General features: G+C 41.9%; 1 protein-coding gene across 3 annotated transcripts in view; it reads left to right on the forward strand.

Moving 5' to 3' along the window:
• Positions 1-22842, forward strand: part of LOC129708578 (lysine-specific demethylase 9-like) — a 66047-nt gene that overhangs the window by 9323 nt on the left and 33882 nt on the right. For all 3 annotated transcript variants that reach the window (XM_055654391.1, XM_055654393.1, XM_055654392.1), the window contains one exon: positions 10131-10801. In XM_055654391.1, coding sequence (XP_055510366.1) covers positions 10131-10801 — 671 coding nt within the window. The remainder of the gene's footprint in view (positions 1-10130; positions 10802-22842) is intronic.

Consider the following 22842-nt stretch of genomic DNA (forward strand, 5'->3'; position numbering starts at 1 on the left):
AGATGTTGCCCATCCCACTGAGTTACTCCAGCATTTTACAGTGCCCTCCATAATGTTTGGGACAAAGACCCATCATTTATTTATTTGCTTCTGTACTCCACAATTTGAGATTTGTAATAGAAAAAATCACGTGTTTAAAGTGCACATTGTCAGATTTTAATAAAGGCCATTTTTATACATTTTGGTTTCACCATGTAGAAATTACAGCAGTGTTTATACATAGTCCCCCCATTTCAAAACATTATGGAGGACACTATGTCAGTCTTTAGTTTAGGCAGCATCTGCAGTTCCTTCCTGCATATTTATGCTGTTTAATGTTATGTGATAAAAATGCAAAAGTACAATTCTGAGTATGGTCCCTGGATTGTACTCTGCTAGTGCCTTGTTCGGCGATTGCGAACATGATGTGTTCAGGGTTACCGATTGCATTTAAATATATATATTTTTAAAAATAACTGATTTATTCCTGTATGTGAGCAGTTTCATTGGTTCAATTTGAATGAATGCCATGGCTGTTGAGTATTGATGTTGTACAGTGTGCTGGAGGCAAAACAGCTATTTCCTAACCTCTTATTCTCTGGTTGTGATAAATCTCCCTGAAAATCTGGCACATCCCCAAAAAATGTTGCGTGTTTTTCTCAACCTGATTGAAGTGCCAGATTTGTAGAACAATTTTGAAAGCTGATTTAATTTCACAAAACACTTGGGCGAACAAACCCTTAGCTGTATATGGCATTTATGTCAACCTGAAGTACTTGCTGCAGGTTTTAATGAGAATTTGTGCACCAGCTGCAGTGTAGTTGGTAGGGGCAGCACAAATTCAACGAAGAATAGGGTTTCGGCCCGAAACGTTGCCTATTTCCTTCGCTCCATAGATGCTGCTGCACCCGCTGAGTTTCTCCAGCTTTTTTGTCTACCTTCAACGAAGAATAGTTGGCCACAACTGAAAGGAGAGCATACTTGCATTGAAGTCAGAAAGTTTAAACACTACTTTAAATTCTTGGAAAAAGTAACAGTTAATTGCTATACTGCGGGATTATGATTGTATCAGAGTTGTTGTTCTTAGAATGAAATGGTAAAATATAATGACTTATCAGCCACCTTTGGACATAAGATTCCATGCCATTATTTGAAGAGCAATGTTCTCCATAGCATCCTAGTCAATAGTTTTGCATCGACCTTAACCTTCAACTTCAAGCGATTTCTGTCAGGTACTCAAGGAGGTGGCTGCATTGGTGATCATTTTCCAATGTTCTATAGATTCTGGATCAGTTCCTGTGGATTGGAAGGTAGTAAATTTTATCCCACTTTTTAAGAAAGGATGGAGAGAGAAAGCAGGGAATTATAGACCAGTTAGCCTGGTGTTGGGGAAGATGCTGGAGTCGATTATTAAAAATGTAATAACAGCGCATTTGGATTGCAGTATCTAAGATCGGTCCAAGTCAGCATGGATTTACGAAGGGGATGTAACGAGGAAAATGCACATGGGAGAGCCAGTGGATGTGGTGTGCCTGGACTTTCAGAAAGCCTTTGATAAGGTCCCACACTGGTTGGCAAAATTAGAGCACATGTATTGGGGGTAGGATATTGACATGGATAGAAAATCGGTTGACAGACAGGAAACAACGAGTAGGGATTAACAGGTTCCTTTCAGAATGGCAGGCAGTGTCGCAAGGCTCCGTGCTGGGACTGCAGCTATTTACAATATATATTAATGATTTAGATGAAGGAATTAAAAGTGACATTAGCAAATTTGCAGATGACACAAAGCTGGGTGGCAGTTAAACTATGAAGAGGATTCAGGGTGACTTGGACAGGTTGGATGAGTGGGCAGATGCAGTATAATGTGAATAATTGTGAGGTTATCCACTTTGGCGGCAAGAACAGGTAGGCAGATTATTATCTGAATGGTGTCAGGTTAGGAAAAGGGCAAGTATAACAAAACCTGGGTGTCCTTGTGCATCAGTCACTGAAAGTAAGCATGCAGGTATAGCAGGCAGTGAAGAAAGCTAATGGCATGTTGGCCATAACCAGAGGAGTTCAGTATAGGAGCAAAGAGGTCATTCAGCAGTTGTACAGGGCCCTGGTGAGACCACACCTGTAGTATTGTGCGCAGTTTAGGTCTCATAATTTGGGGAAGGACATTCTTGCTATTGAGGGAGTGCAACGCAGGTTCATGAGGTTAATTCCCGGGATGGCGGGACTGTCACATGTTGAAAGAATGGAGTGGTTGGGCTTGTATTCACTGGAATTTAGGATGAGAGGGCATCTTATAGAAAGAATAAAATTATTAAGGGATTGGACACTCTAGATGCAGGAAACATGTTCCCGATGTTGGGGCTGTCCAGAACCAGGGGCCATAGTTTAAGAATAAGGGTAAGGCAATTTAGAACTGAGATGAGAAAAACGTTTTTCACCCAGAGTTGTGAATTTGTGGAATTCTTTGCCTCAGAAGGCAGTGGAGACCGATTCACTGGATGCATTCAAAAGAGAGTTGGGTAGAGCTCTTAGGGCTAGCGGAATCAAGAGATATGGGGAAAATGCAGGAACGGGGTACTGATTATGGATGGTACACAAAAATGCTGGAGAAACTCAGCGGGTACAGCAGCATCTATGGAGCGAAGGGAATAGGCAACGTTTCGGGCCGAAACCTTTCTTCAGACTCAGGGTTTCGGCCCGAAACGTTGCCTATTTCTTTCGTTCTTTAGATGCTGCTGCACCCGCTGAGTTTCTCCAGCATTTTTGTGTACCTTCGATTTTCCAGCATCTGTAGTTCCTTCTTACATACTGATTATGGATGATCAGCCATGATCACATTGAATGGGGGTGCTGGCTCGAAGGGCCGAATGGCCTACTCCTGTACCTATTGCCTATGTATCTACGTTGTCTTCAACAATATTGCATCAATTGTAATTTGTTTTGGGTCAATTGGGTTATTAAAAGGTACTATATGAATGCAAGTTCACATTCTGACAATTTTTGCATTGTGAAAACCCATCTGTAGACTTGCTTAGATAGAATGCCTAATGCACTTGTCCACTACAGATTTCCGGGACCCTTTGTTCCCAAGCCTTGCCATATTATCCATTTTGCTGGACCAACACAGGTCAAGTATTGATGATGCAACAATACACCTCTGACCACTAATTATACGCCTCCTGTATCTCTAAAGCACCATGGACTGCTAGAGCTTTAAATAAAACAAATAGTTCAAGTTCACATTTATTGTCACATGCACCAATTATGGTACAGTGATATTTGAATTACCATACAAGTAAAAAGAACACAATACACGATAGAGTTTAACATAAACATCCATCATAGTGGAATTTGCATTCCTCACTGTGATGGAAGGCGATAAAGTTAAGTCAATCTTCCTCCATATATTAAATATAAATTAATTTTACAGACATTTCTTGCACAGGCAGTCTGGGCGCCAGTTAGCGAGTCGAGCTCGGAAGTCCGATAACGGTTGGATTGCCGCCGCCCACGGGGACGAGGCGCCACTTTTCCGGCAGAAAAATCAAACTATAATAGTACAATGATAGTCTACCTAGTAACCATAAAAGTCTGTCGTTCAGAGCTATTTAGTGTTTAACAACCAAATGGCTGAAGGGAAGAAGCTGTTCCTAAACCTGGATGTTACAGTTTTCAGGCTCCTGTACCGTTTCCCGATGGCAGGGGTGAAATGATTGTGTGGCCAGCAGGGGTGAAATGATTGTGTGGCCAGCGTGGGGTGGGTCTCTGATGATGATGACGATGATGATGATGATGATGCTGGCTGCCTTTTTTTAGGCAGCGACTCCGGTAAATCCCTTCAATGGTGTGGATGTCAGAGCTGGTGATGGACCGGGCAGTGTTCACAACTTTTTGCAGTCTTCTTCGCTCCTGGGCATTCAAGTTGCCGAACCAGGCCATGATGCAACCAGTCAATATGCTCTCTACCTGTAGAAGTTCAAGAGAATCCTCTATGATATGCCAAATCTCCGTAATCTTCTCAGGAAGTAGAGGCTTGATATGCTTTCTTTATAATTGCATCAGTGTGCTGGGTCCAGGAAAGATCTTTGGAAATATGCAAGCCCAGGAATTTGAAGTTTTTGACTCTCTCCACCATCTCTCTCCACCATTGTTGATATAAACAGGATTATGGGTCCTGATCTTTCCTCTTCTAAAGTCCACAATCAGTTCATTGGTCTTACTGACATTGAGAGCCAGGTTGTTGTGCTGGCACCATTTGGTCCATCTATCAATCTCACTTCTATACTCTGACTCATCACCATCTGTAATTAGTCCAACAATGGTGGTGTCGTCGACGAACTTGAAGATAGAGTCCGCACTGTCCGGCTATACAGTCATGAGTATAGAGTGAGTGGGCTTTTATGACACTCAAACATTCTCTGGTTACCATTATAATTTATATATATTAAAGCATTCCATAGTGTGATGTTGATGAGGACAGAATTAGTAAAAATGCAGTGAGTTGCAACTCTTCCTCTGTTGGTGGCTCTAGGAATTCTGTTTCCATGGCTGGCTCGTCTATTGAGAACTTTCCATTCTTGCACGGTACTGTTGGAAAACAGCTTGTGCATTGGGTCAGGAAAAACATTTTCACCCGGAGGGTTTAGAATCTGTGGAATTCTCTGCCACAGAAGGTAGTGGAGGCCATTTCACTGGATGTTTTCAAGACTAAGGGAATCAAAGGATATGAGGAAAAAGCCAGAACGGGGTACTGATTTTTGATGATCAGGTCCGAATAGACTACACCTGCACCCATTTCTATGTTTCTCTCACTGAATATGTACAAAATATACATTAATTTTGAAAAACACTTATTCTTCCTATTATTGTTGCTACTTGAGTCTAGCTAGAATTGTTTCTATATTTAACTGATACTTCCCTCCCATATTTTGACAAGCTTTGTTTCAATTGGTCTACAAAGTGCAAAATACAATCAAAGTCAGCACCAGTTGCTTCCTGATAATGATCTTGGGAGCAGTGCAACATTTATATAGTTAAAGTCTTGGGCACACCTTTGTAACGGTATGAGTATTAAACTTAAATGTTGTTCATTCACCCAATGTTTTATAGCCAAGATGGTTTCTTGGCAATGGAATGAGTCTCTACTTGAACTGGAATCTGGGAGCTGCGATGTCAGCAGCTTCCATTGATATAATGTCTTTAGGTACTCGAGATTATTCCAAAACATTTCGGCCATTGAAGTCAGGAGCAGCACAGTGGTGTAGCTGGTAGAACTGCTGCCTCCCAGCACCAGAGACCTGCGTTCGATCATGACCTTGGGTGCTACCTGTTTGCTTGGAGTTTGCACATACTCCCTCTGACCGCATGTGTTTCCTCTAGATGCTCCTGTTTCCCCTCACATCCCGCTTCCCTCGCATCCCAAAGATCTGTGGGTTTGTAGACTATTTGGCCTCTGTAAATTATCCCTATTGTGTGGAGGGTGGATGAGAAAGCGTGGTAATATAGAGCTAGTGTGAACGGGAGATCGATGATCGGCATGGACTCGGTGGGCCCAAAGGGCCTGTTTCCATGCTGCATCTCTAAATTCTAAAGTACTTCAGAAATGTAATTTTGTATTGTGAGAAATGTAGAATCTTATTAGCACTCTGTTTTCTTTGAAATCTGATGAGTGATAAATATTGGAATGATGCAAGAATAATTGATACTACATTTTTTTATGGGGTCTGTTATAGTCATACAAGATTGGACAGTGCCTTGGATATTTCTAATTTATCAGTATTGTGGCAATGAGTTTTTTCAGTTTGGTTTTCAGCTAATGTCTCTGGAATGCCACTTGAGCCCACAGCCTTTTATCTCTGCGTGGGATTTTAAACAACTGAGATGCAGAAGGTGTGGAATTTGTGATCAAATGTTTGATCAGAGGAGTAGACTTTCAGGATTCTAAGGAGGGGAAAAAAATAGAAATGTTTAAGAAAGGAATTCAGTATCTTAGAGTGTACGACGGAACTGCGGATGCTGGTTTAAACCAAAGATAGACGCAAAACGCCAAATCCCACAATATCCTCGTAACAGGTTTGTTGCTACATTTAGCCAGGAGTGATGATATAGCCATGCTAATCATCTACCCTTTTGTCCTTTACCCATAAAATAATCCATTAAATAATCATTTACCCATCAGTCTGAAGGGTGTCGACCCGAAAAATCACCCATTCCATTTCTCTAGAGATGCTGCCTGACCCGCTGTGTTACTCCAGCATTTTGTGTCTTCCTTTGATTTAAACCATCTGCAGTTCTTTCCTACACCCTATCGTGTAGCTCCTTAAGCAGCACCATGTTATCCGTCAATTTCTTAGTTAAATGCAGCACACAGCACCAGGTGTGACAAGATCAGTTTTCAGACTTGTCTGCATAGGAGGCATTTGTTGGAACAACTATGTTGGAGAGATATTGAGGAATTTGACAGGTTAGTGTCATAGCAATGATGTTAAGATATAGTTAAACTGACTTCCTTTAAGTTTCAGTGTTTTTTTAGTACATGGCTGAAAGAGATATCTTGGATATAGCAGTTTCTTGGATAAATTAGTTGCCAATTTCTGCCCTCGCCAACCGCGGGGGTCCCACCCTGCCCTCCTGGAGGGATCCAGTCCTCCTGGATGCCTGAAGAAGTCAGCTGAAGGAAGTCAAGTCAAGTCACTTTTATTTCTATAGCACATTTAAAAAACAACTCTCGTTGGCCAAAGTGCTTTACATTGGTGGAGGTACTAACGTTATACAATGGTGATCGATTAAATACAAACATCACTACATACATATAGCCCTCGCTCAGAGGACGTCAAGAAAGGCTTGGGAGTAGAGATGAGTTTTAAGTCTCGATTTAAAGGAGTCGATGGAGGGGGCAGTTCTGATGGGAAGAAGGATGCTGTTCCACAGTCTAGGAGCTGCAACCGCAAAGGCGCGGTCGCCCGAGCTTATGCCTAGACCGCGGGATGTTTAGTAACCCCAAGTTGGCCGATCTGAGGGACCTGGAGGTGGTGTGGTGGGTAAGCAGACTTTTGATGTAGGTGGGGGCAATCCCATTAAAGGCTTTGTCGACATAAAAGAGGATCTTGAAATTTATTCGGAACCGCACAAGGAGCCAGTGGAGAGAGGCCAGAATCGGGGTGATGTGGTCCCTTTTTCGGGTGCCCATCAGGAGTCTCGCTGCGGCGTTTTGGACCAGTTGCAGGCGGGGAAGGGAAGATTGGCTGCTGCCAGTGTAAAGGGAAGTTGCAGTAATCTAGGCGGGAGGAGGATCTTTTCGAGGTCATCAAACTGGAGAAATTGTTTTATTTTAGCTATCGTCCGAAGCTGAAAGAAGCTAGCTTTTACCAAGGCATTGACTTGTTTGTCAAATTTCAATGCTGAGTCAAATATCACGCCAAGGTTTTTGACGTGAGGTTTGAGTAATGGGGTAAGGCTTCCAAGGCTGCCTGCTATCATTTTGATTGAATCCGAGGGGCCGAGAAGGATGACCTCAGACTTACTCTCGTTTAGTTGGAGGAAGTTCTGGGCCATCCAACACTTTATATCCTCAAGGCAGCGGATAAGGTTAAGCAGATTTGATTGGTTTTTCAATGGTAGATAGAGTTGTGTATCATCTGCGTAGCATAGGAAGGAAATGCCGTGCCTTTGAATGACTTGGCCTAAGGGGAGCATATACAGGGAGAAGAGAATGGGGCCTAGGATGAAGGAAATAGTCCTCCTGCCCTACACTTCAACCTGCTGGCCATTTTAACAACCTCCACATACACAGCTGAGGGCTAGCAAGCCCCTGTTCTTATTTAACCTTTATGAGTAACCAGAATTAATATTTGTCATCAGCTTGTGATTAATTATATCCCTCACAAGGCTACCTTTGAGTAATACCATTCTTCCAGAGACTTAGTCAAAAAATGGGGTATGATAACATTCATCTAACCCTGTAAAGGGTATAAGACTGAGGTTCAAGAATGTAAAAGATTAGTTGCATATTTTAAGTTATTTTGTGTTTTAGACTATTTCCTTTTAGTTGTAAGATTCCTTTGTCAGTGGTTAAATAGTCTGACCAGCAATTCAGACATGTTTCAAACAATTTTAGAAGTTGGATTCGTACACCTAAACCAGTGTGAATGCAAGTGATGACTATTCGATGATTATTCATTGCACGATCCTTGTGACCTTGAAGTTTATCCAGATCTCACTGTGTTTACTCGTTTCAAGCTGAAGTGCAGTCTTGTGCTTTGAGAAGAATGGGATGTTCTCCAAGAATCAATCTAACTGGGAATTTCTTTTAAGCCATTATCTTTTGGTAACCATAATCTGGAAAGAATATACAACGCTTTCTCATAATCATGAAAAAAATATGCTTGTCATTTTGCATCCGCTTAGACCAAGCTTATTAAGGCAATGCATTGTTATTTTAGATGGACACTAAATGTGGTTACAATTGTAACTACATTTAGTGTCCAGCTAAAAGAACTTTATGGTTTTTCAGACAATCTTTTTAGACAACAACCCTGGAGTTAGAATGAGGAAATAATTGGTGTAGGGTAAAAATATATGTATGTGAAAGAAAATATGATTAGAGATTTCCCTACTGGGCTTGGGGAGAAAATCAAGTCACGGGGAAAAGTTTAAGATGATATAAATCCTTGTAATAGAGGTTGGACAATATTAATATACTCTTCCCTTATCGCAGGAAGATGGGTCTGAGAAATATTTAAAATGTCAAGTTCTGCTATCGCATGGAGAAGTGTAAAGAGCCTGTCCCACTTTCACGACCTAATTCACGACCTCTGCCGAGTTTGCCCTTGACTCGTACTCGCTGCATGGTCGTCACAAGGTCGTAGGTAGGTCGTAGCAGGCCGTGATGCTAGTCATAGGTACTCGTGGCATCAAGTAGGTCGGGGCGTTTTTCTAGCATGACGAAAAATGTCCACGAGTAAAAAAGTTTGTGAATACCAAAAGGGGCGCCTGGTGAGATGGCAGCCCTGCCGGCAGTCTGTTTCATTTTTTCTTTCTTTTTGTTATTTCTAGCTTGTTAAAAGTTTTGTTTTAATGTTCTTTGGTATGTTTTATTTGGGGGGAGGGGACCGGGAGAAACTTTTTTTTCAAGTTTCGCACCTTCCCGGAGATGTGATCAATTTTTGGGTCACATTCTCCGGGCTCTGCGGCCTAATATCGCTGGAGCTGGAAGACTCCTCGGACTGTCATGAGCCCCACCAAGGGGCGTGGACTTAACATCGGAGCAGATCCCTTGCCTGGGTTCGCTCCCACCGCGACTACCGTGGACTTACCAACAAGAGCTCGCAGTCTCGGGAGAGGCTAGTCGGGAGCTCCAACGCCGCAGAAGGTTCGACCAGCCCCGACGCGAGGTTCGATCGCCCGGCGCGGGGAGCAGACATCCCCCCCCGATGCGGGAGCAGATCGCCTCGACAAGAAGGGCCCGAACGCCGCCGGCTACGGGAGTCAAGATCATCCCGTCAACGGAGGGTAGAGGCCCCCAACTGAGGATGAACAAAGGAAGAGACTTGAACTTTATTTCGCCTTCCATGACAGTGAGGAGTGTGTAGGAGTCACGGTGGTGGATGTTCATGTTAAAATGTGTTTTTGAGTGAACTGTTATTTTTAATTGTATGACTGACCTGGCCGATGAAATTCCTCGTATGTTGCAAAACATACTTGGTGAATAAAGTGTGATTCTGATCTGATTCTAAATTAGGTCGTGAAAGTGGGACAGGCCTTTAAGGCTTAATCTAGTCACAATCCAATTTTTGTTTTAATCAAAGTGTAACAAAAAAGAGCTTGCACCTATATAATTCTTTGATTTGAGCATTCCAAACCACTTAACAACAAATTCTTTCTCACAGTAACACAAATTGATGGCATGAAAGGTGCCAGTTCGGTCCTTAGTTTCCATATATAGTGTGTCCAAATGTAGTGTACATATAAAGTATTTCCCTCAACTCAACTGATAAAGCCGCATATATTAGAAGGCAAGTAATTTATTGTGTGCTAGAATGGCTATGTTTTCTTCCTGCTCCTAAATGATTTAGAATATTTTCAATATGTATTCATATTGATCAAATAAAATATGTATTTGATGGAATCTTAAAATTTATTCCCCACCACAGGTGGCTCTGATGAAAATGGAAAAAGTCGGAGACCAGATGAATACTTGGGTAAAAAAACAAAGAAAAAGAAGAAAAAGAAACATAGAGAAGGTGACCGACCAAGACAGTTAAAAACATACAATAAAGAGGTACAGACTACCTGCGCAGGGCTCACTCGTGTTGAGCATGATCCTGTGGGTCAAGGTTCTTCTGATGTGTCGAATATAATCAACAAAACGCCAACTAAGCACGAGGAAAAGCTCAACATATTGGATTTGAAAATGAGCCATTGTCCTATCCCTTCGTGTGCACAGTTGCCATACTTATCACACAGAGACTACTGTGTCCGGAAAGGACTCTTGCGGACAGGTTCCTCTAAATATGCCCACTTAATTCATGTGGAACATCAGCCAAATGGTGGTGCTCCAGTACTCCATGCATACATGGACGAACTCTCTTTCTTGTCTCCTATGGAGATGGAGAGGTTTGCCGAAGAATTTCTTGCATTGACTTTCAGTGAAAATGAGAAGAGTGCAGCACATTACGTGATGGCCATTATACATGGAGCAGCAACCTACCTGCCAGACTTTCTGGATTATTTTGCTTTCAACTTTCCCAACACTCCAGTAAAAATGGAAATACTTGGGAAGAAGGATATAGAAACTACAACCATCTCAAACTTTCGGACTCAGGTAAGACTGAGTGCTTTGTGGCCTTTCTTCTTTCAATCAATTGTTAAACTTTCAGTGGAATATAAAGACCTCAGAACTAATGCCTAGAAAAGGGTAGTGTTAAAACTGTTGTTAAAAATTATTGATAGTATGTTACAAATTCTAATGCCATCCTTCCATGTTCCCCATTCTCGGAATGATGCATGTCTTAAAATTATCATACACTGGGCTGATTAGCAAAGTCTGCCAGTCATTATCTGGAGAATGGAAAACATACTTTGTATGGTGTTCCTCCTGTACAGGTGAAAGCCTCTGCCAAAGTAGCATTGACCATCCGGGAAGATGGTTGGTTATCCAGAAGTTGTTCCTGACTCCTACCTGAAACCATATTCTTCAGGGGCATAAACTGATAACCTTCCATTTGAAGTGAAGGCTGCTGCAAGATCTATTACCGCTGAATACGATCTATTACTTAAACCACATCCCAAAAGCTCCCATCTTGAAATAAATGTATTTATATTGGAATTATGGATACTAAAATCTACTTAGATCTTCAAAATAAGCTTCTCAACTGGGTTTGGTAAAATTAAATGAATGATGTGATTGTACAATGTTATCCTACAGGGGCAGGAAAATGGCACCTCAACCAGTTTAGACTTCATTTAACACACACTGGTTCAATCTGATACATTGTGGTTTACACCAAATCTGCAGATTTGGCTTTGTTGCTTTTATTCTACGGTTTCAAAGTGCAAGCAGGAGAATATTAACACTTATTCCTCACAGTCCATAACTCCCTGAAAGTGGCAATACATAGAGTAAAGAAGGCATATAGTATGTGTGGTCAGGGCATTGAATAAAAGAGTCAGTAAGCTTTATAAGGTTTTGGTTAGGCCACATTTGCAGTTCTGGACCCCCAATCCAGGAAAGATCTCGAGGTGATAGATGTGTATGAACTTGAAACCTTACATAGGGTAGACGGGTTTCTCAGGATGGAAACATCAAATACTAGAGGGCATAGCTTTAAGATGAGAGAGCCAGAGTTTAAAGGAGATGTGCGAGGCAAGTTATTTTTATACAGTGGCGGGTGCCTGGAAAGTGCTGCCAGTGGTGGTGGTCAAGGCAGATCTGATAGTGATATTTAAGAGACTTTTGGATCGGCACATTGTACATACCGGGAAAGGAAGGATTATAGATTATTTGCAGGCACAGAAGAGTTTGGCGTGGCACACAAAAATGCTGGAGAAACTCAGCGGGTGCAGCAGCATCTATGGAGCGAAGGAGATAGGCAAAGTTTCGGGCCGAAACCCTTGGGTTTCGGCCCGAAACGTTGCCTTTCTCCTTCGCTCCATAGATGATGCTGCACCCGCTGAGTTTCTCCAGCATTTTTGTGCACCTTCGATTTTCCAGCATCTGCAGTTCCTTCTTAAACAGTTTGTCGTGGCATCCTGTTAGACACTGGCATTTAGGGCTGAAAGGACTGCTGCTGCGCTGGTCGATGTTCTATTTTCTAAATAAAATTATAGCTGAACTTAAAATCTCCTTTATCCCATTTCAGGTAGTAACTTCATATCTATAACCATATAACATATAACCATATAACAATTACAGCACGGAAACAGGCCATCTCGGCCCTACAAGTCCGTGCCGAACAACCATATCTATGATTTATTTTAAGATCTAAACATTTACACCAGAAAATAATGCAGCGTGGCCCAAAAGATCTGTTTCTACAGTGCCCTCCATGTTTGTGACAAAGACCCATCATTTATTTATTTGCCTTTGTACTCCATAATTTGAGATTTGTAATTTTAAAAAAATCACGTGCTTAAAGTGCACATTGTCAAATTTTATTAAAGGGTATTTTTATAGATTTTGGTTTCACCATGTAGAAATTACAGCAGTGTTTATACATAGTCCCCCCATTTCAGGGCACCATAATGTTTGGGACACGTGGCTTCACAGGTGTTCATAATTGCTCAGGTGTGTTTAATTGCCTCCTTAATGCAGGTATAAGAGAGCTCTCAGCACCTAGTCTTTCCTCCAGTCATTCCATCACCTTTGGAAACTTTTATTAGTGTGTATCAACATGAGGACCAAAGTTGCACCAATGAATGTCAAATAAGCCATTATGAGACTGATAAACAAGAATGAAACTGTTAGAGACATCAGCCAAACCTTAGGCATACCAAAATCAACTGTTTGGAACACTATTAAGAAAGAGAGCACTGGTGAGCTTACTAATCGCAAAGGGACTGGCAGGCCAAGGAAGGCCTCCACAGCATTCATTCTACAGCAAGAAAATGATCCCAAAACATACTGCTAAAGCAACAAAGGAGTTTTTCGAAGCTAAAAAATGGTCGTCAATCACCCGATCTGAACCCAATTGAGCATGCGTTTTATATGCTGAAGAGAAAATTGAAGGGGGCTAGCCCCCAAAACAAGCTTTATCTAAAGGTACACAAAAAAGCTGGAAAAACTCAGCGGGTGCAGCAGCATCTGTGGAGCGAAGGAAATAGGCAACGTTTCGGGCCGAAACCCTTCTTCAGACAGATGGCTGCAATACAGCAGGCAGTGACGAAAGCAAATGGCATGTTGGCCTTCATAACAAGAGGAGTTGAGTATAGGAGCAAAGAGGTCCTTCTGCAGTTGTATAGGGTCCTAGTGAAACAGCACCTGGAGTATTGTTTGCAGTTTTGGTCCCCTAATTTGAGGAAGGACATTCATGCTATTGAGTGAGTGCAGCGTAGGTTTACAAGGTTAATTCGTGGGATGGTGGGATTGTTATATGCTGAGAGAATGAAGCGGCTGGGCTTGTACCCTGGAGTTTAAAAGGATGAGAGGGGATCTTATTGAGACATATAAGATTATTAAGGGTTTGGACATGCAAGAGGCAGGAAACATGTTCCCAATGTTGGGGGAGTCCAGAAGCCATGGACCACAGTTTAAGAATAAGGGGTAAGCCTATTAGAACGGAGACGAGGAAACATTTTTTCACATTGAGTGTGGAATTCTTTGCCTCAGGACGGTGAGGGCGGTTCTCTCGATACTTTCGAGAGAGCTAGATGGGGCTCTTATGGATAGCGGAGTCAGGGGTTATGGGGAGAAGGCAGGAACTGGGTACTGATTGGTGATGATCAGCCATGATCACATTGAATGGCGGTGCTGGCTCGAAGGGCCGAATGGCCTACTCCTGTACCTATTGTCTATTGTTTTACCATACAAATAGAGACATTTACCATGTCTACGTTGTCAATTTGCCTTTTTGATGTCCATTACAACGCTCCTTAGTCCTGTCCTTCAGATTCAGATTCAATTTTAATTGTCATTGTCAGTGTACAGTACAGAGACAACGAAATGCATGAGACGAGAAATGTAAGCTGTGCACTGTGACACGTATAACTTTACAGTTGTGGGAACATCTAGTTCAAATCTTTTTAGAATCTTCACCAATCTCACCATACCCTTTTTAGATCCTGACAACCAGAACTGTGTAAAGAACTCCAAACATGGTCTAACCAAGGTTGCAGGCAGGTTTAGAATAATTTTGCTGTCTATTTTTGAATTCTTTCTCATTAAAAATGAACCAGAACCGTTAATTTGTTTTCATTGAAACGTTATTAGAGCGTGCCGAGCTTTTGGTAATTTGTGTATTTGTACTACAAGTGTCCTCTGATCCTCAATCCCATCTGGTAACCTTGGGAAGCTGGAAGCGCCACAACAATAAAGTGGCTGACATTCTCAATCTGTGATCATGGGGTAACGACAAGCCAGTTGGAAAATATAGAACTCTCATACGTACATCAGAATGGTGATTGTGCAGGGCATTATGTCCTCTGAGAAGATGTAGCAGACTTCCATGGACAAGCAGCAAAAATAATTTATTCAACTTTTAAAGATGTCGTTCCATTTTCAATATACAAAGTATTGATGGAATTCAATAGTTACAAAAAAACTGAACAAGAGATGAGGTAAAGGGTGTGTTGGAAACAATAGAGGCTTATCTTGTGTACTGGGCATGTTGGCTTTCTACCCTCTACAAAAGTTTGGCTAAATAGTGCTGTCAACTCTTGTACTGATCTGCATTCAAGACTCTCTTTTAAGAGTATGAGCAATGTTGTATTAATTAGGTCTCTGGAAAGGGAACCTAGGTTGCCTGCCACTTCAGTGCAAGACAAGGCCCCGTATTATGCTTTGCAATTGACATCATCTAACCCAGATTACTCAATATCTAAATGAGGTTGGTGGAAGAAACAGAAGCTAAACTGTTGTCAATGTCTGGATAAATGAGCCTGGTCACCAGTCTCCAAGATCTTGCACATAACTGCACTTCCTTATCAATCTTGAGTCGGCAGCCTTTCATTCTGCAAATGCTGCGTTAATAAATGAAAACTGTAGCCCACCTCAGATTGACAGAGTTCTGGATATTAGAAGAGCCAAAGGATTAGGGCAGAAAACTGGGACCAGGGTAGAAAATCTGCCACGATTTTGAAAGGCATAGAAAGATCGAGGGGCCAAACCACTGAATCTTACTCATTTTTCTTATGTACCCATTATGTTGGATGTTGGCCAGTCTGCATTTTACTTCTTGACTCATTGAAAATTTGTATGAAAAGTTTGTAAGATTATGAATTCTATAACTTAAAACTGGGGAGGTTTAGTTGTTGGTTACGATTGCCTAAATCTGAAATAATAAAATTCTCCAAGTTCTGGAATATTTTATTGATAAGAGCCACAGAAACATGAAAAAAAAATTAGAAATCAAACAAATAAATTAAAAGTGACATAGCAATGACTCCTCAGATGATATTTTCTTCTCATCAACGCGATGCAGAGTCAGAAAGAGAAGTGTAGGCCTTTCAGCCCTTATGCCTGCACCTTCATTTGATAAGGTCATGGCTGATCATCTTCCTCCGTGCCACTTTCCTGCACTAATCCTATAGCCCTTGATATATAAAAATCTATTGATCGAACCATAACGACAATTTCTCAATTTGAGGATGTGCCAGGTTGGTGATTTTTATATTTCTTTTGTGACCCTCATTTTGGAATTATAACCAAATATGGGGTCCATTTTGCACAGCATGAACATGTGCAATCCACTTTCTAGTCCCTTGAGTCTTCAACATTAATGTGAATAAAAAATAACAAAAACACATCCAACCGTACAGCTACATTTACTGAAGTTGATTGCAATCTGCAGGTATTAATCTTATTTGGAATCTTATGTTTAATCTTATTTTTGAGTGAAAGCAGCACAATAGTGAAAGGAAAGCTGGAGAGGTGTAATGATGTGTGTAAAACCTCTGCACATGGGCCCTTGTTTAGAATACACTAATGGCCTCACCTAATACAGTAGTAGCTTTTCAGAAGATTCAGTAAAGCGTGTGTGCATTTTAAAATATAATCTATCCTAATGGGTTCCTTTCGTGGGAGCAGCGTCCAGATTAGTGCTTGCTCTGAATAAACGAGGAAGCTGGAAGAATGCCAGAGAGTCTGAGTAAGCAGTGGTTATAAATATTTGCTGAAAGTCTCACTTGGAGACGGTAACTTGGCTGTCTGACTGTGTCCTTTGGTGGCAGTTTCTGATTAAAGTCAAAAGTCTTGGCAATATCTGGTTGTTGTAAAAAAACTAGTTGTTGAATAATACTGTTCTAAACAGGTTTGAACAATTGTGAGACCTGTAGTACGATTTGTTTCCATTTATTACTGAGAAAAACATGGTTAAACACAATTAATCATTCTGAATATGGTGCTTTACATTGTGTGGTTGATTGCTATAAACAAATATAATAGGAGTGGGACTACTTAAAAGTGTCATTGTACCTCCTCAAACAGATACCTGTATTGTCACACTGCATAGAAATGGGCCCACCCAGTCTAACGCAACCCATCAGTGCTAATCCCATTTAACAGTGCTTGGTTTATAGTTTTCTTAAACCATAGCAATTCAAAAGCTTGGCTGGACATATTCCTTAACCGCTGAGAGACCTCCACCACCACCGCTTTGGGTAGTAACTTCCAAATTCCATCTACCTTCTAGGTGAAGAATATGCTCTTGTGACTCATCCAAATCTCGAAATCCTTATCTTAAACACATGCTCTGTTAATGACAATTATAAATCTGAAGAAGGGTCCCAATCTGAAACATCACCTATCCATTTTCTCCAGAGATGCTGCCTGACCAGGAGTTACCCCAGCATTTTGTATGTATTCCTCTTATTGAGTCCTTACAATGTTTACCCGATCCACAACCTCATAATATTTTATACTATCAGCCTCTTTCCTCCCACCCTCCATGCTTTCCTTCTCCAATCCAAACAGACCTGGGCTATCCAGTCTCTCCTCCATTCCTGCAACTGCCTGATAAATCTTTGCATCCTCTTCCGGGCAAATGACCAAATTCTCTACTGTTGTGATCAAAATTGTGCAATATTTCATATGTGGCCTCATCAATGTTTTATAAAGCTGTTCCATAACTTGCCTGCCCCTATGGTCTGGCTAACATTCTATATGCTGCATTTTTCAGCCTATCCACCTGTGCTGCTGCATGAGGGATCTTTGCACTCTTAATATTAATGCAACCATAATAGAACTTACTGCTCCCAATGTATGGATCAACACATTCTGCACTTGTTCAGATGCGACCAACTTCTGCTTACCGTAAACGTAAATGCATAATCACAAATACTTTTGTGTCTAGTCTTACTCATGTAGCTGGATTATTGTTCTGGTCCTTCAGACAGAGGTTTGCGGTCCATGAATCATTTAATGACTAAACAAGTACTAGCATCTGTATTCACCATGGCAAAGGACATGGTCCTTGTGATGTCAGTGTGGAGAACTACCGACAACGCATTGATGGATAATGAGGAGGGGTATGCTGATATGGTTCACTTCTTAATAAACAGACAACTCACAAAAACGTTAGGTAAACCAACTCAAGCTTTACTGATCATCAGCCAGCGGAAGTGACGGGGATACACCAGTCAAGTAAGCTACAGACACTTGACTTCCCCGCGCCACCACTTCAATGAACAAAGATTTGCATGGTGTTTTATACCGTGTCACTTAGTCACATTCCAAAGATGTTAGTCACGGTTACAAGATGCAGCCAATATACATCACTACAGGACGCGTCTGAGCTTGTCTCATCAATTAGTAGACACATTTCAAAGGTATCTTATCAGTTGGTACTTCCAGGACAAGACATTTCAAAGTCATCGGTCATTGTCTCTATATACATGAACCTGAGTCAAGCCTGGGCTTGTCTCTCTCTCTTGGAATACAAGCTACAACCTCGTCAAGTATTCTACCATGTATCTTTTATATATTTAAAAGCATTTAACATTTTCAATGCAGTGGGATTTTCTGTGGCATGTCAAAGGTTGAGGTAAAATGTGAGAAGTATATAAAATTGAGAGGCATAAATAGGGTAGATAGTCAGAACCTTTCCCCAGGGTGGAGATGTGAGAGACTTGAGGGCATAGCTTCAAGGTGAGAGGGCTAATGTTAAAAGCGTGCAGGCCAAGTTTTTTTTTTTTTTTACACAGTGCGATAGGTATTTGGGAAAGTGCTGCCAAAGGTGTAGGTAAAGGCAGATACAATAAGATCCTCTGAGATAGGTTCATGGATAGGCATTGAAATGGGGGGATAGGGGGATTAGTTTGGCTCATATTGTGGGCTGAATGTCCTGTTCCTGTGCTGTGCTGGTCTTTATGTTCTGAATTACTGATACATGTTCTGATACATGAATGATCCGTGTCCATGGTTATCAGTCTATTTAGCCCACCGCTGTTTCCATCTTTTTGATATTTGGCAGCATTAGACATGTTTATTGTTAGTCTAAATTGGTTGTTCTTGAGTCATCAAGTGTGGTAGCACAGCGGCGTGGCTTGCCGACGCTGCGGTGGACCACCTGCCGTGGACCGAGGATCGCTCGCCGTGGACTGTAGATGGAGGACCTATCGGTACGGCTGGTAGGCGCTACTCGCACACAATGGACTCCGCACTGGCCAGAGCCACCAGCATTGATGAGAACCATGCTGCCAAGAAGGAGGAGGGACGTGGAACATCGAGGTCGGAGTCCTTGGGGGCCGATGTGGACGGGTCGCGGAGAACAAAGGGGGAAACTGGTGGGAGGCACAGAGGACAAGAGGGACTGGTGGGGGGGGGGGGGGTGGAGACGAAGAAGGGACCAACAATATTTAAGGGTATTTTTATGACTTTGTCAGTGCCTTTCTGGCAGCTCTTTAGTGTATTGTGTATGCAAAAAAAACACAGAATCTCACTGTACCTTGACGGTACATGTGACAATAAAGTGTGTCGAGAGACAGGTCCTTCCTTACAGGTTCATGCTGACCCATCAACTCCTCCCAGATTTTACCACGTGCCTACGTACTTCGGGTCATTTACAAAGGGCTGTTAATTCATGTCTTTGAATCTCTGAGAAAATCTGAACACTAAGGAAACCCACATGGTCACAAGGAGAACATGCAAACTCCACAAACTCACTGGAACTGAGCCAGCAGCTCCACCAGCTGTGCTCATGTGGTTTTATTGGAATGTATTTGACTTCACGACTTTAGCCTAAATTTTATTTTTTTTAAACATGCTTTGTTACAGCCATCCTTCAGATTTTAATATATTCTGCCCACTCTCCACATCTATCATGCGATTATAGAACTCTGACATGGAGATGTTTGCAGTAGTCCGTCTAGCTGAATTGAAATATGCTAGGGTTTACATTATATAGAACCAAAGTGTTTTTCCAAATCTCTGACAACAATGAGCTGGTTCCTACCACCAACTTATTTGTGTGACGTGTCTGAAAAGCACCCACGGACGAATGCTATTTGTAGCCACACTAAGCATTTAAACGGATTATACTGTCTCCTGTTACACTTCTGCATCTCGTGTGAATGTCTTTCTCTGCTGCATCTGTGTTATCGTCGGCAAGGTTTTTTCGTGGCTTAGCATATGCGTCTTATTTAATTGTAGAACAAAATACTTCTGAGTAGATGCAAGAAACTGCAGATGCTAGAATCTTGAGCAAAACACAGAAGGCTGGGAAACATCTGTGGAGGGAATGGACAGACAATGTTTGGGTCAGGATCCGTTTTCAGACTGATCCACTGAGGGCTGCTTATACATTATCAGGATTAATTGTGGCATTAAATTATTTCAGGAGTACCTGTATGTGTATGTTATTTTGTTGCACTTTTTAAAAACTGTTTAAATCTGCAAACTTTCTATATCATTTGAATTGGCAATATATTTTATGCTTCCAGATCTGACTGCAGTTGTATTAGACTGCTTGGCTCTGACTTCATTTCTGCTAAGCTTGTACTGTACAAAATTAAACATTTGCAGTAGTTGAACAACATTAACACAAAACATTACAAAACCAATGGTACATAAAAAAGCTGGAGAAACTCAGCGGGTGCAGCAGCATTTATGGAGCGAAGGAAATAGGCAACGTTTCGGGCCGAAACCCTTCAGACTCCATTACAAATTATACTCTATTACAAAACCAATACCTGTGATAGTGTGATGGATAAAAAAGTATAAATGAATGCTTTGTATTCTAGTCGTGTTTCCAGCATGTTTCCAGCACGTGTTTCCTTGTGTCTCCATTAATAAATTCATCCTTTTTGATTTTTTTGTATCTCAATTTAAAATTGTTAATAAAATAATCTGCTCCAAAAACAGGGATTTAAGGTGACACTCCACATAGCTGTAAAGTTACACCACATTATAGGTGATTACCTTAGACCTACAATTGAGGCAATTTCATTCTTTCGCTCTCCCAGCATCTGCAGTTCCTTCTTGAACACATTCATTCTTTAGCTGTTGAGTTTATTTTGTCTTCTGAATGCTTTGCTCAGTATTATGGTTCATGCAACAATGAACCATTCATAGAACAGTACAGCACAGGAATGGGCCATTCGGCCCCTAATGGTTTAGATACAGCTCTCAAACAGACCCTTCGGTTCACTGGGTCCGCGCCGACCAGCGATCCCCGCACGTTAACACCATCCTAGGGACAATTTTTACATTTACCAAACCAATTAACCTACAAACCTGTACATCTTTGGAGTGTGGGGGGAAACCGAAGATCTCGGAGAAAACCCACACAGGTTGCGGGGAGAATGTACAAACACTTTACAGACAGCACCCATAGTTGGGATCGAACCCGGGACTCCGGCACTGCATTCGCTGTAAGGCTGCGTCACCGTGACCACCCTTTGGGCCGGGCATGATGCCTAGCTGAGCTGATGTCATCTGCCTGCCCATGATCCATATCACTGCACTTCCATGTGCCCATCAAAATGCATCTTAGACACCACTTTTGTATCTGCTTCCACTGCCACACCTGGCAATGCATTCTTAGCCCTCCCTCACCACCTGTGTAAAATAAAATTGCCACGCATATCTTCATTAAACTTTCCACCCTCATCTGAAACCTGTGCCCCCTAGTGTTGGACATTTCCAGCCTGGGAGAAAAGTAGACAGTCGGAACCTATGCCTCACACAATTTTACATACTTCTATCAGGTCTCCCCTCAACCTCCGACATTCCAGATTATCTGACCTCTCCCTGTAGCTGAACCCTTCTAATCCAGGCAGCATTCTGGCAAACTCCTTTGCATCCTCCAAAGCTTCCAAATCCTTCCTGTAATGGGGTGACCAGAACTGCACAATCTTCCAAATTTGGCCAAACCAAAGACCTATAGAGTTGCATCATGACTTCTTGACTCTTGTACTCAATGCCCCCTAGCAATGAAGACAAGCACATCATACGCTTTCTTTACCACCCTATCTACTTGTGTTGCCACTTTTAGTGAGATATGAACCTGGACTACAAGATCCCTCTGCACATCAGTGCTGTTAAAGGTCTTGTCATTAACTATATACTCCTTGCATTCAACCTCGCTAAGTGCGACACTTCAGGTTAAATTCCATCTGGCATTTCTCCACGCATTTCTGCAGCTGATCCATTTCCAGATGTATCTTCTGACAGTCTTCCTCACTGTCTGCAAATCCTCCAATGTTGGTGTCGTCAACAAACTTACTCATCAGCCCATCTACTTTTACATCTGAAGAAGGGTCTCAATCCGAAACGTCACCTATTCCTTCGCTCCATAGATGCTGCCTCACCCGCTGAGTTTCTCCTGCATTTTGCCCACTTTTATCGTCTGGGTCATTTATATATATAAATCACAAACAGTAGAGGTCCCCGCACAAATCCCAGCAAAACTCCACTGGCCACAAACCTCCAGCCAAAATATCTACTTTCCACCACAACCCTCTGCCTTCTACGACAAAGGCAGTTCTGAATCCATACCACTATGCCATCGTGAATCCTCTACATCTTAATCTTCTAGATCAGTCTAGCATGAGGGACCTTATCAAAAGCTTTACTGAACTCCATGTACATAACACTCACCACCCCACCTTCATTAATCTCTGTCGCCTCTCAAGAAAAACTCAATCAAGTTAGTGAGACACGGCCTGCCAAGTACAAAGCCTTCCTGGCTATCCCTAATTATCTCATTCTCTGTCAAATGGGAGTCAATCTTATCTCACAGAATTCTCTCCAATAGTTTTTCCACCACCTACCTGGCTACCTGGCCTATAGTTCCCTGGATTCTCTCTATTTCCTTTCTTAAACAAGTCAACCTTCCAGTCCTCTGCGAGTTTGCTGTGGCTATAGAAGAAACAAAGATTCTTGTCAAGGCCCCTGCAATCTCGTCTCTTACTTACCTCAATAACCTTGGATAGATCCAATTAGACCCTGAGGAGTTATCCACATTAATGTTCTTCAAGAGCTTCAGCACCACCTCATTCTCTATCTCAAACTGCCTAGCATATTTGTATTCACCACATTGTTCTCCAGTCCTCTGTAAATATAGATACAAAATACTTGTTTAGTACCTCACCCACATTGTTCGACTCCAAATGTAGATTCCCTCCTTTATCTTGAGCAGTCCTACCTTCTCCCTGGTTACCCTCAGTTGCCTTACCTTGCCATCCTTATCCCTTCTCTTTACTGGAACATGC

Source organism: Leucoraja erinacea, chromosome 24, assembly GCF_028641065.1.
Source record: "Leucoraja erinacea ecotype New England chromosome 24, Leri_hhj_1, whole genome shotgun sequence".
Classification (NCBI taxonomy): Eukaryota; Metazoa; Chordata; class Chondrichthyes; order Rajiformes; family Rajidae; genus Leucoraja; species Leucoraja erinaceus.